General features: G+C 39.7%; 1 protein-coding gene across 13 annotated transcripts in view; it reads right to left on the bottom strand.

Moving 5' to 3' along the window:
- The window catches only part of Usp47 (ubiquitin specific protease 47), a 433614-nt gene that overhangs the window by 74023 nt on the left and 347464 nt on the right, over positions 1 to 12127 (bottom strand). For all 13 annotated transcript variants that reach the window (XM_070083998.1, XM_070083999.1, XM_070083995.1 and 10 more), the window contains one exon: positions 9223 to 9337. In XM_070083998.1, coding sequence (XP_069940099.1) covers positions 9223 to 9337 — 115 coding nt within the window. The remainder of the gene's footprint in view (positions 1 to 9222; positions 9338 to 12127) is intronic.

The raw sequence follows: 12127 nt of genomic DNA, 5'->3' as shown, positions 1-12127 counted from the left end.
TTGCCTCAGCTACTACAGCTCGTGATTCCCACTTCTTGCTCTCTGCAGATATTTGCTCTAACATGTTATTGCAAAGCTCGTTTAACCTTTTCTCCCATTGTTGTTCCATTTTGTTCTTGAGCCGTTCTACCAATTCTTCTTTTTCCGACCAGCCATCATCAGTTCCCTTGCCTTTACGTTCTCCCTTTTGAGAGCCCATTTTGTTTTTATCCTGTTGGGATGCTCTAGCTGCTTCAGCTTATCGTAAAAATGTGTGTGGTGGGGGGATTCATGAGCTAATCTGTTAGGTTAGGTTTGTGTGTGTGTGTGTGTGTGTGTGTGTGTGTGTTACCATTTTGTCCTAGGCACATGTCGATTAGACACTAGGCCTGTTTTATGTAGGTGTGTGTGTGTGTGTGTGTGTGTGTGTGTGTGTGTGTGTGTGTGTGTGTGTGTGTGTGTGTCTGTGTGTGTGTGTGTGTGTGTGTGTGTGTCTGTGTGTGTGTGTGTGTCTGTGTGTGTGTGTGTCTCTGTGTGTGTGTCTGTGTGTGTGTGTCTCTGTGTGTGTGTCTGTGTGTGTGTGTGTCTGTGTGTGTGTGTGTGTGTGTGTGTGTGTGTGTGTGTGTGTGTGTGTGTGTGTGTGTGTGTGTGTGTGTGTGTGTGTGTGTGTGTGTGTGTGTGTGTGTGTGTGTGTGTGTGTGTGTGTGTGTGTGTCTGTGTGTGTGTGTGTCTGTGTGTGTCTGTGTGTGTGTGTGTGTGTGTGTGTGTGTGTGTGTGTGTGTGTCTGTGTGTGTCTGTGTGTGTGTGTGTGTGTGTGTGTGTGTGTGTGTGTGTGTGTGTGTGTGTGTGTGTGTGTGTGTGTGTGTGTGTGTGTGTGTGTGTGTGTGTGTGTGTGTGTGTGTGTGTGTGTGTGTGTGTGTGTGTGTGTGTGTATGTGTTTGTATGTGTATGTATATGTGTATGTGTGTGTGTACTCACCTAATTGTGGTTGCAGGGGTCGAGACTCAGCTCCTGGCCCCGCCTCTTCACTGATCGCTACTGGATCCTCTCTCTCTCTGCTTCCTGAGCTTTGTCATACCTCTTCTTAAAACTATGTATGGTTCCTGCCTCCACTACTTCACTTGCTAGGCTATTCCACTTGCTGACGACTCTATGACTGAAGAAATACTTCCTAACGTCCCTGTGACTCGTCTGAGTCTTCAGCTTCCAGTTGTGACCCCTTGTCCCTGTGTCCCCTCTCTGGAACATCCTATCTCTGTCCACCTTGTCTATTCCCCGCAGTATCTTGTATGTCGTTATCATGTCTCCCCTGACCCTTCTGTCCTCCAGTGTCGTCAGTCCGATTTCCCTTAACCTTTCCTCGTACGACATTCCCTTGAGCTCTGGGACTAGCCTTGTTGCAAACCTTTGTACTTTCTCTAACTTCTTGACGTGCTTGACCAGGTGTGGGTTCCAGACTGTGTGTATGGGTGTGTGTGTATGGGTGTGTGTGTGTGTGTATGGGTGTGTGTGTGTGTATGGGTGTGTGTGTGTGTATGGGTGTGTGTGTGTGTATGGGTGTGTGTGTGTGTGTATGGGTGTGTGTGTGTGTGTATGGGTGTGTGTGTGTATGGGTGTGTATGGGTGTGTGTGTGTGTATGGTCCAACACTTGTTGGTGTGTGTGTGTATGTGGTGTGTGTGTGTGTGTGTGTGTGTGTGTGTGTGTGTGTGTGTGTGTGTGTGTGTGTGTGTGTGTGTGTGTGTGTGTGTGTGTGTGTGTGTGTGTGTGTGTGTGTGTGTGTGTGTGTACATGCACTTTTGTCTTAGTCTGAAAAAAAAGGGGAGGGTTCACATATCACACTACGCTACGCTAAATTTTGAAGATTATAAAATTTTTTTAACAATCAATTCCTTATTAATATACACTAATACATACTATATAATATTTACTGTGTACACTTGTGTTTGTATGTGTGTGTGTGTGTGTGTGTGTGTTTACTAGCTTGTCGTTCTTTGAAAAAGTGGGGGGGGGTCATGTTAACACACTATTGTTGTTATTCTTGGTTCACCGGTACTCTCCCGGCCCGGATCTTTGCACACTAGGCTACGTTACTTTTTTGAAGACTATAGGATTATTTCTCACTCAATTCGTTATTAATATTTACTAACATTTACTATAATAATAATTACTGGTGAACACACGTGTTTGTATGTGCGTACTCGTTCACTAGCTTGTCGGTGTCAGAAAGACGGGGGGAGGGGGGGGGTCACTAGGCTACACAACTCTTCTGAAGGTATTTAGATAATTTACTAAACATTATCAGGGTTATACAACCAGCAGGGAGACACACTGAGACTTTAGACACCAACCAAATACTAACCACACAGGCAAGTGATGTCTACAAAGTGGAGGTTCCTGCTGGTGGCTGCTATCAACTCCTTCAGGAACTTTATCATGCATTCAAGTTTTTATTTTATTTTTCTTTTAAGACTTGGTATTCACTCTTTTTTCTTTAGTACAGTATTTTGGTCATAACAAATCTGATGATATTAACTACATTCACAACACCAACAACTGGGGATGACTAATTTTTTCTTATTTTAAGTATTTACTTAATCACTCGTTTATGACCTTATCACTACACTGCTGCTATAACCCACCAATATCTGTATCTGTTAATATTTCAGATCACACCGTTAACCAAATTAACTATGTTTGCATATTTTGTGTCAACACTGCAGCCAGCAGCCTCATCAGCTGATTGCTACCCTCCTTCCCTCAGCATTCATTCAAATTTAAATTTTAAAATTCTGATCTTATCACATTATTCGCACTCTTGAAAGCTGTTACATTCTTGTAGGTATGTTCACTGATTTACTCACGTACGATGACTGCTAATAATATCTTATGACAGCCACTAGAACCTTAAATCCTGGGAGCACTAGCGATACTGCTTCGTTCGTTCGTGTGCGTGCGTGAGAATATAAATATATATATATATATATATATATATATATATATATATATATATATATATATATATGAGAAAGTGTATAAACCAAGGGAGGAGGAAGTTCGGGTGAGATACAAGCGACTATTGGCAGAAAGGTGGGCTAGTGCAAAGATGAGTAGTGGGGGAGTGGTTGAAGAGGGTTGGAATAGTTTTAAAAATGCAGTATTAGAATGTGGGGCAGAAGTTTGTGGTTATAGGAGGGTGGGGGCAGGAGGAAAGAGGAGTGACTGGTGGAATGATAAAGTAAAGGGTGTGATAAAAGAGAAAAAGGTAGCTTATGAGAGGTTTTTACAAAGCAGAAGTGTTATAAGAAGAGCAGAGTATATGGAGAGTAAAAGAAAGGTGAAGAGAGTGGTGAGAGAGTGCAAAAGGAGAGCAGATGATAGAGTGGGAGAGGCACTGTCAAGAAATTTTAATGAAAATAAGAAAAAATTTTGGAGTGAGTTAAACAAGTTAAGAAAGCCTAGGGAAAGTATGGATTTGTCAGTTAAAAACAGAGTTGGGGAATTAGTAGATGGGAAAAGGGAGGTATTAGGTAGATGGCAAGAATATTTTGAGGAACTTTTAAATGTTGAGGAAGAAAGGGAGGCAGTAATTTCATGCACTGGCCAGGGAGGTATACCATCTTTTAGGAGTGAAGAAGAGCAGAATGTAAGTGTGGTGGAGGTACGTGAGGCATTACGTAGAATGAAAGGGGGAAAAGCAGCTGGAACTGATGGGATCATGATAGAAATGTTAAAAGCAGGGGGAGATATAGTGTTGGAGTGGTTGGTACTTTTGTTTAATAAATGTATGAAAGAGGGGAAGGTACCTAGGGATTGGCAGAGAGCATGTATAGTCCCTTTATATAAAGGGAAAGGGGACAAAAGAGATTGTAAAAATTATAGAGGAATAAGTTTACTGAGTATACCAGGAAAAGTATTCGGTAGGGGTATAATTGAAAGAATTAGAGGTAAGACAGAATGTAGGATCTGCGGATGAGCAGGGAGGCTTCAGAGTGGGTAGGGGATGTGTAGATCAAGTGTTTACATTGAAGCATATATGTGAACAGTATTTAGATAAAGGTAGGGAAGTTTTTATTGCATTTATGGATTTAGAAAAGGCATATGATAGAGTGGATAGAGGAGCAATGTGGCAGATGTTGAAAGTATATGGAATAGGTGGTAAGTTACTAAATGCTGTTAAGAGTTTTTATGAGGATAGCGAGGCTCAGGTTAGGGTGTGTAGAAGAGAGGGAGAATACTTCCCGGTAAAAGTAGGTCTTAGATAGGGATGTGTAATGTCACCATGGTTGTTTAATATATTTATAGATGGGGTTGTAAAAGAAGTAAATGATAGGGTGTTCAGGAGAGGGGTGGGGTTAAATTATGGGGAATCAAATTCAAAATGGGAATTGACACAGTTACTTTTTGCTGATGATACTGTGCTTATGGGAGATTCTAAAGAAAAATTGCAAAGGTTAGTGGATGAGTTTGAGAATGTGTGTAAAGGTAGAAAGTTGAAAGTGAACATAGAAAAGAGTAAGGTGATGAGGGTATCAAATGATTTAGATAAAGAAAAATTGTATATCAAATTGGGGAGGAGGAGTATGGAAGAAGTGAATGTTTTCAGATACTTGGGAGTTGACGTGTCGGCGGATGGATTTATGAAGGATGAGGTTAATCATAGAATTGATGAGGGAAAAAAGGTGAGTGGTGCATTGAGGTATATGTGGAGTCAAAAAACTTTATCTATGGAGGCAAAGAAGGGAATGTATGAAAGTATAGTAGTACCAACACTCTTATATGGATGTGAAGCTTGGGTGGTAAATGCAGCAGTGAGGAGACGGTTGGAGGCAGTGGAGATGTCCTGTCTAAGGGCAATGTGTGGTGTAAATATTATGCAGAAAATTCGGAGTGTGGAAATTAGGAGAAGGTGTGGAGTTAATAAAAGCATTAGTCAGAGGGCAGAAGAGGGGTTGTTGAGGTGGTTTGGTCATTTAGAGAGAATGGATCAAAGTAGAATGACATGGAAAGCATATAAATCTATAGATGAAGGAAGGAGGGGTGGGGGTCGTCCTCGAAAAGGTTGGAAGGAAAGGGTAAGGGAGGTTTTGTGGGCGAGGGGCTCGGACTTCCAGCAGGCGTGCATGAGCGTGTTTGATAGGAGTGAATGGAGATGAATGGTATTTGGGACCTGATGAGCTGTTGGAGTGTGAGCAGGGTAATATTTAGTGAAGGGATTTAGGGAAACCGGTTATTTTATATAGCCGGACTCGAGTCCTGGAAATGGGAAGTACAATGCCTGCACTTTAAAGGAGGGGTTTAGTATATTGGCAGTTTGGAGGGATATACTGTGTATTTTTATACGTATATACTTCTAAACTGTTGTATTCTGAGCACCTCTTCAAAAACAGTGATAATGTGTGAGTGAGGTGAAAGTGTTGAATGATGATGAAAGTATTTTCTTTTTGGGGATTTTCTTTCTTATTGGGTCATCCTACCTCCGTGGGAGACTGCCGACTTGTTAAAATAAAAAAAATCTGTTCCAAACACCCAAAAATATTCACAAAAAAATATATTTTTTAAAGATTAATTATAGTTTTACATACACAAAACAATGAGAACTAAATAAAATAAATTAAGAACATTTAAATCACTATTACATACCTTTATTGAAGACTCTTGTTGGCTTATGGAAGACAGGGAGAAGGAGAGAGGGAGGGCAGATTATTGTTTGGAAAGGGAATCCCCCTCCTTAAGGAATTTAGGTATCAAAGCCTTCTCTGGGGTTACTTCCCTTCTGTGTCTTTTAATGCCACTAGGACCAGCTTGAGAGTCATTGAACCCCTGTTGCATAAAATAACTGTCCAGAGTACTCTATTGCATGTCACTAAACATGTTGCAGATATGGCTTGTTTCAGCTTGGTCAGGGTGATATTTCTTCACAAAAGTTTGCACCTCATTCCACTTTGCACAAATGTCCTTAATCACTGAAGAAGGCACATCCTTGCCTCTCTCTTCCTCCTCCTCCTTTGAAGCAAGTTCCTCAGCTGTGGTCTGTCACTGTTCCAGTTGAAGGTGTTGTAGCTCTTCCCTGTGGTCCTCTACCAACTCTTCCACATTCTTGCCACTCACATCCAACCCCATGGACTTTCCCATTGCCACAATAGATTCTACAAAAAGCAGAGGGTCGACAGGGTCAGGTTCAGCCTCAAACCCTTCAAAATCCTTCTCGAGGACACAGTCTGGCCACAACTGTCTCCAAGAAGAGTTCAAAGTCCTGGAAGTCACTCCCTGCCAAGCCTTACATATAAGGCTTATGCAGTTGTAGATATTGAAGTGATTCCTCCAGAATTCTCTTAGGGTCAATTCAGTGTCCGAGGTCACTTCAAAGCACTTTTGAAACACTGCTTTTATGTAGAGCTTTTTGAGGTTAGAAATGACCTGCTGGTCCATGGGCTGGATGAGAGGAGAGGTGTTAGGAGGCAAGAACTTTACTGTCATAAAACGGAAATCCCTAGACAACTGGTCTACCAAGTTTGGAGGATGAGCAGGAGCTTCGTCAACTACCGGGAGGTAGTTTGGAGGTATTTTTTCACACACGGGTCAAACACTTCATGGACCCAGTCAATGAAAATTTGCTTCGTGACCCATGCCTTATGATTAGCTTTCCACATTACACACAATTTACTCTTGATGACATTGTTTTTCTCGAACACTCTGGGATTTTCAGAGTGATACACGAGTAAAGGCTTCACCTTGAAATCCTCACTAGCATTAGCACAGAACAAAAGAGTTAGCCTGTCTTTCATAGGCTTGTCTCCTGGTAGTGCTTTTTCCTCCTCCATGATGTAGGTCCTCTTTGGCATTTTCTTCCAAGAGGCCCGTTTTATCACAACTGAACACTTGTGGATACTTTGCTGTGGTCTTTGAAAGTGAGATCCTCTGCTCTGGTATTATCACTCCCAGATCCTTCACATTAGTTTTTCACTCTACTGTGTGGTTGGAATTTGCTTTATACTCTGATACATATCAGTTTAAATTTCCTCAAGTTTTCCATATCATAGTAATTGACATTTCTCTTCATTGAACTTCATACTGTCTTCTGTGGCCCATGTAAAGATTTGGTTGATGTCCACTTGGAGATTGTAGTCTGTTCGATGGATGACATTGTCATGCAAATTCAGGTGATGGAGATGTAAGCCGGGGCTTACATCTCCATCTGTCAGATATGAGGATGAGGAACAGGATGGGAGTGAGTACTGTGCTTTTGAAACAAGAGTGTTTCACTGCAGCCGCCTTAGACTTCATTTTGTTTACCAAGAAGTTAACACATTCACCATCCTTCACTTCCTAGAAGCTTTTTCATAATTGTACACGAAGAAAAGGAACTACACAATTCTTAAATAAAAAAAAAGCTTAGTAGTTTTACTTGTAATTGATGTAGCCTGGTCCCAGACCAAATACATAAAAAAGACTCTGCAATGGGCTTGGACATACAGCAGGCATGTGTGAGCATGTTAGATAAGGGTGGAGATAAATGGATTTGAAAAAGGCATATGACAGGGTAGATAGTGGGGCAATGTGGCAGATGTTGCAGGTGTATGGTATAGGAGGTAGGTTATTGAAATCAGTGAAGAGTTTTTACAAGGATAGTGAGGCTCAAGTTAAGAGTATGTATGAGAGAGGGAGATTATTTCCCAGTAAAAGTAAGCCTTAGACAATGATGTGTGATGTCACCGTGGTTGTTCAACATATTTATTGATGGGATTGTAAAGAAGTGAATGCGAGGGTCTTGGCAAGAGGTGTGGAGTTAAAAGATAAAGAATCAAACACAAATTGGGAGTTGTCACAGTTGCTCTTTGATGATGACACTGTACTTTTGGGAGATTCTGAAGAGAAGTTGCAGAGGTTGGTGGATGAATTTGGTAGGGTATGTAAGAGAAGAAAATTAAAAGTGAATATAGGAAAGAGTAAGGTTATGAGGATAACAAAATGATTAGGTGGTGAAAGATTGGATATCAAATTGGAGGGAGAGAGTATGGAGGAGGTGAATGTATTCAGATATTTAGGAGTGGACGTGTCAGCAGATGGGTCTATGAAGGAGGAGGTGAATCATAGAACTGATGAGGGGAAAAGGGTGAGTGGTGCACTTAGCAGTCTGTGGAGACAAAGAACTTTGTCTGTGGAAGCAAAGAGGGGAATGTATGAGAGTATGGTTGTACCAACACTCTTGTATGGGTGTGAAGCATGGGTGACGAATGCTGCAACGAGGAGAAGGCTGGAGTCAGTGGAAATGTCATGTCTGAGAGCAATGTGTGGTGTGAATACAATGCAGAGAATTTGTGGTTTGGAAATTAGGAGATGTGGGATTACCAAAACTATTATCCAGAGGGCTGAGGAGGGGTTGTTGAGGTGATTTGGACAGGTAGAGAGAATGGAACAAAACAGAATGACTTTGAGACTGTATAAATCTGCAGTGGAGGGAAGGCGGGGTAGGGGTCAGCCTAGAAAGCGTTGGAGGGAGGGGGTAAAAGAAATTTTGTGTGTAAGGGGCCTGGACTTCCAGCAAGCCTGCATGAGCATATTTGATAGGAGTGAATGGAGACGAATGGTTTTTAATACTTGACGTGCTGCTGGAGTGTGAGCAAGGTAACATTTATGAAGGGATTCAGGGAAACCGGCAGGATGGACTCGAGTCCTGGAGATGGGAAGTACAGTGTCTACACTCTGAATGAGGGGTGTTAATGTTGCAGTTTTATAACTGTAGCGTAAAACACCCCTCTGGCAAGACGGTGATGGAATGAATGATGATTTAAGTTTTTCTTTTTCGGGCCACCCTGCCTTGGTGGGAATTGGCCGATGTATTAAAAAAATAAATAAATAAATAAATGGTTTTTGGGATTTGATGAGCTGTTGGAGTGTGAGCAGGGTAATATTTTGTGAAGGGATTCAGTGAAACCAGTTAGCTGGACTTGAGTCCTGGAGGTGGGAAGTACAATGCTTGCACTTTAAAGAAGGGGTCTGGGATATTTGCTGTTTGGAGTGACATCTAAACTGTCATATCTGCATGCTTCCTCAAAGACAGTGCTTATGTGTGAATGATGGTGAAAGTGTTTCTTTGTTTTTTGGGTCACCCTGCCTTGGTGGAAGAGGGCCAGTGTTAAAAAAAAAAAAAAATATATATATAGTTTCAAACCAATGTTTCCCTTCACCTTATATTCCTTACATATAAATGCTATATCCAAGTAATGATGGAAGTACCAACCTGTTAGAGTATATTTTGAAGAGTTTGAAGTGTTCATGGGACACTCCTACCCATCGCTGCATCTCTGTTTTCAGCTGGCCAATTGTTATTCTTTTATCTACGTAGACCCGTAACACTGCAAAGTATATTTATATACCTCATGTTTATTTTCAGTAGCTAGCAGTGTGCTTTTATACAAGACTCTATGTATAAAATACTCACAAAAAACAATACTGGAAAACATGCCTTTCCAAAATTTAAGAAAAAACTATGCATTTATTTGAAAAGAAAAAATATAAAACTGACAGATTTTTTGAACTAAAGAATTTTTTCAGTGCCATCTATTACAAAAATAATTAAAACCTTCAAGGTCTTAAGGTTACAGTAATCCCAGGCAGACTGCTGTGCTTTGACATTTCCACAATTTTTTTTACAACTGTTATTTATGTGGTGACTGTCTGATGTACTTTTACGCACAATTTTTTGTGCCTTCGAATATACCACCTGCAATATTTTTTACCTCAGCTCAACTGTTTTGGGTCTCCTGCAACCTCTCATGCCTCTGAAAAAAGTCTAAGATAAGGCAAGACCCCACAGTGCATCATGATGTAACACTGCCTAACTAGCATCAGTAAGCAATGAAACCAAGACCTTTTGTTCCACCACTAGCTTTCCTACAAGCAAACAAGGTGTGGAGCTGCCAGGAAGATGCCTTGTTTATTCCAAATTTATTACAGCACAATTTCATGATACTAACAATGAAATTCAGCTAATGAACACACTTTGCAGATCTTACCTAGGATAACCCAATATAATCAATGTGACTTATTTCCATGAGTATTACACATTGAAACAATTGTAATATAAGATTTCATAGTAAATATATGTTTTACAGTGGTATGGAAGGCACACAAATGTTACGAATATACAAAAATTACTATGTTTATATAATCCATATTACCTTCAACCCAAATATATAACATAATTAACCTAGGATAGCCTAATGCAGTCAAACAATGAGATTTATTTCCATGTTCTGTGGAGTATTATACCCTGAAACAATTGCAGTATTACAGGTATTCCTTGTACATATTGTTAGAAGACCAAAGCAGTAAAAATTAGAAAAAACAATTTGCTCTAATTTATAATGTATATTCTAAGTGAAGCAATATTGAGTTATGCATTTTTCCTTGTTTGAAGTACTAAAACTTCTTGAAACACATCTAATATCAACTACCCTATAAAGTGCACACAATTCAGAAATTTGACCAACTTTACACAAAATTAAAAAAATACCAATTTAAAAAGAAAATCCAGGCACTAGTACAATATTTCCTCTGTTCATTAATTACATCCCCAGGCCTCTCCTACATTACACTTGCCTTCCATTTTGAATTCATAATCACACAAAAATACATTTACCCTAGTTCTCAAAGTGTCAGGAACATAATTCTATTTTTACTATTTGTTCTTTATTTACTGTTATTTTACACAAAATAAAATTTTTCAGAAATACGTATATCGCCCATGCTATAAGAGGGTGTACTGTGTTCCTCTTACCTTCCTCCTCTCATTGTTGAAGCAACACTCATTTTTTAAGTGCATTCTTAGATCTGAGTACAAGCATACAATGCTTCCTTTACTTTCCTTAACCCTTTGAGGGTTTTCGTCGTACTAGTACGTTTTACGCGTAGGGGTTTTTGACGTACTAGTACTCATAAATTCTAGCGGCCTCAAATCTAGTGGGAGAAAGCTGGTAGGCCTTCATATGAAAGAATGGGTCTATGTGGTCAGTGTGCACAGTCTAAAAAAAATCCTGCAGCACACAGTGCATAATCAGAAAAAAAAAAACTTTGACCATTTTTTTTTAATAAATCAGCGACTTTGCAGTGTATTTTCGTATGGTATTTATTGTTGTATTCTAGTTTTCTTGGTCTCATTTTATAGAATAGAAGACATATTACAGAAATTGAGATGATTTTGACTGGTTTTACAAAGAAAGGTGCCTTGAAATTGAGCTCAAAGTAGCAGAAATGTTAGATTTTTACCAAACTTCAAAAGTAAACAAATCGTGCCAAGCGTGCAATACACGTCAACTGGTGAGTCTAATATTCTTTCACAAGTGCACCAATAATATTTATACCATTTTTTACACTAATGCAGTAGTCTGCATAACAGTAAATCTTATATTTTTTGTGAAAATAAAAATTCAAAGTGGAAAGCAAAAGAATATAAGAGGGGACTTGAGACATGACTAATGACTAGAGGAAATGTCATTTTAGTGCCAGGAATGTCTTTCTTGTTTATTCTGGACCCTATTCCGAAATTGGCATCTTTTGAAATTTGTGTGAAATTGGCAAAATTGCTAAATTCTGACCACTGTACTGGATAGTTGAATTTCATAAATGAGTGGTTTCTTGCATCCATTCGATAGAAAACATGGAGTTCTAGCGAAATATTCATGTTTTTTGTCGACTAGTACAGTGAAATTGGCCGAAAATGGGGCTCAAAGTGGGCAAAATCGCCGATGCGTAAACATCGCCGAGACCGCTAACTTTGCGAGAGCATAATTCCGTAAGTTTTCTATCAAATTTCAAACTTTTGGTGTCTTTATGATCGGGAAAAGATTCTCTATCTTTTCATAAGAGAAAATAATTTTTTTTTTTTTAAATTTGGCCGACCCTGAGAACGAGTTTCGGAGAGGGCCTGTCGACCCTCAAAGGGTTAATGTCCAAACTTGACTGATCTGTATCACACAAGGAATATCTAATTGACAAGCATTGTGTTCCCTGTATTTCAATTTGTAAGTGAGTTGACTGTAACTCTGAATCTAATGTTCTACAGGAAATATTAGCACAAAGGATAATTATGTATCACATTTGTAACTGCCGATTGACATTCAAAAACAATTATTTTCTCAATAGTC

The sequence above is a fragment of the Cherax quadricarinatus genome, chromosome 11 (assembly GCF_038502225.1).
Source record: "Cherax quadricarinatus isolate ZL_2023a chromosome 11, ASM3850222v1, whole genome shotgun sequence".
In the NCBI taxonomy this organism is placed as follows: Eukaryota; Metazoa; Arthropoda; class Malacostraca; order Decapoda; family Parastacidae; genus Cherax; species Cherax quadricarinatus.
Note: the sequence above shows the minus strand (reverse complement) of the source record. Positions and strands in the feature narration are given on the sequence as shown.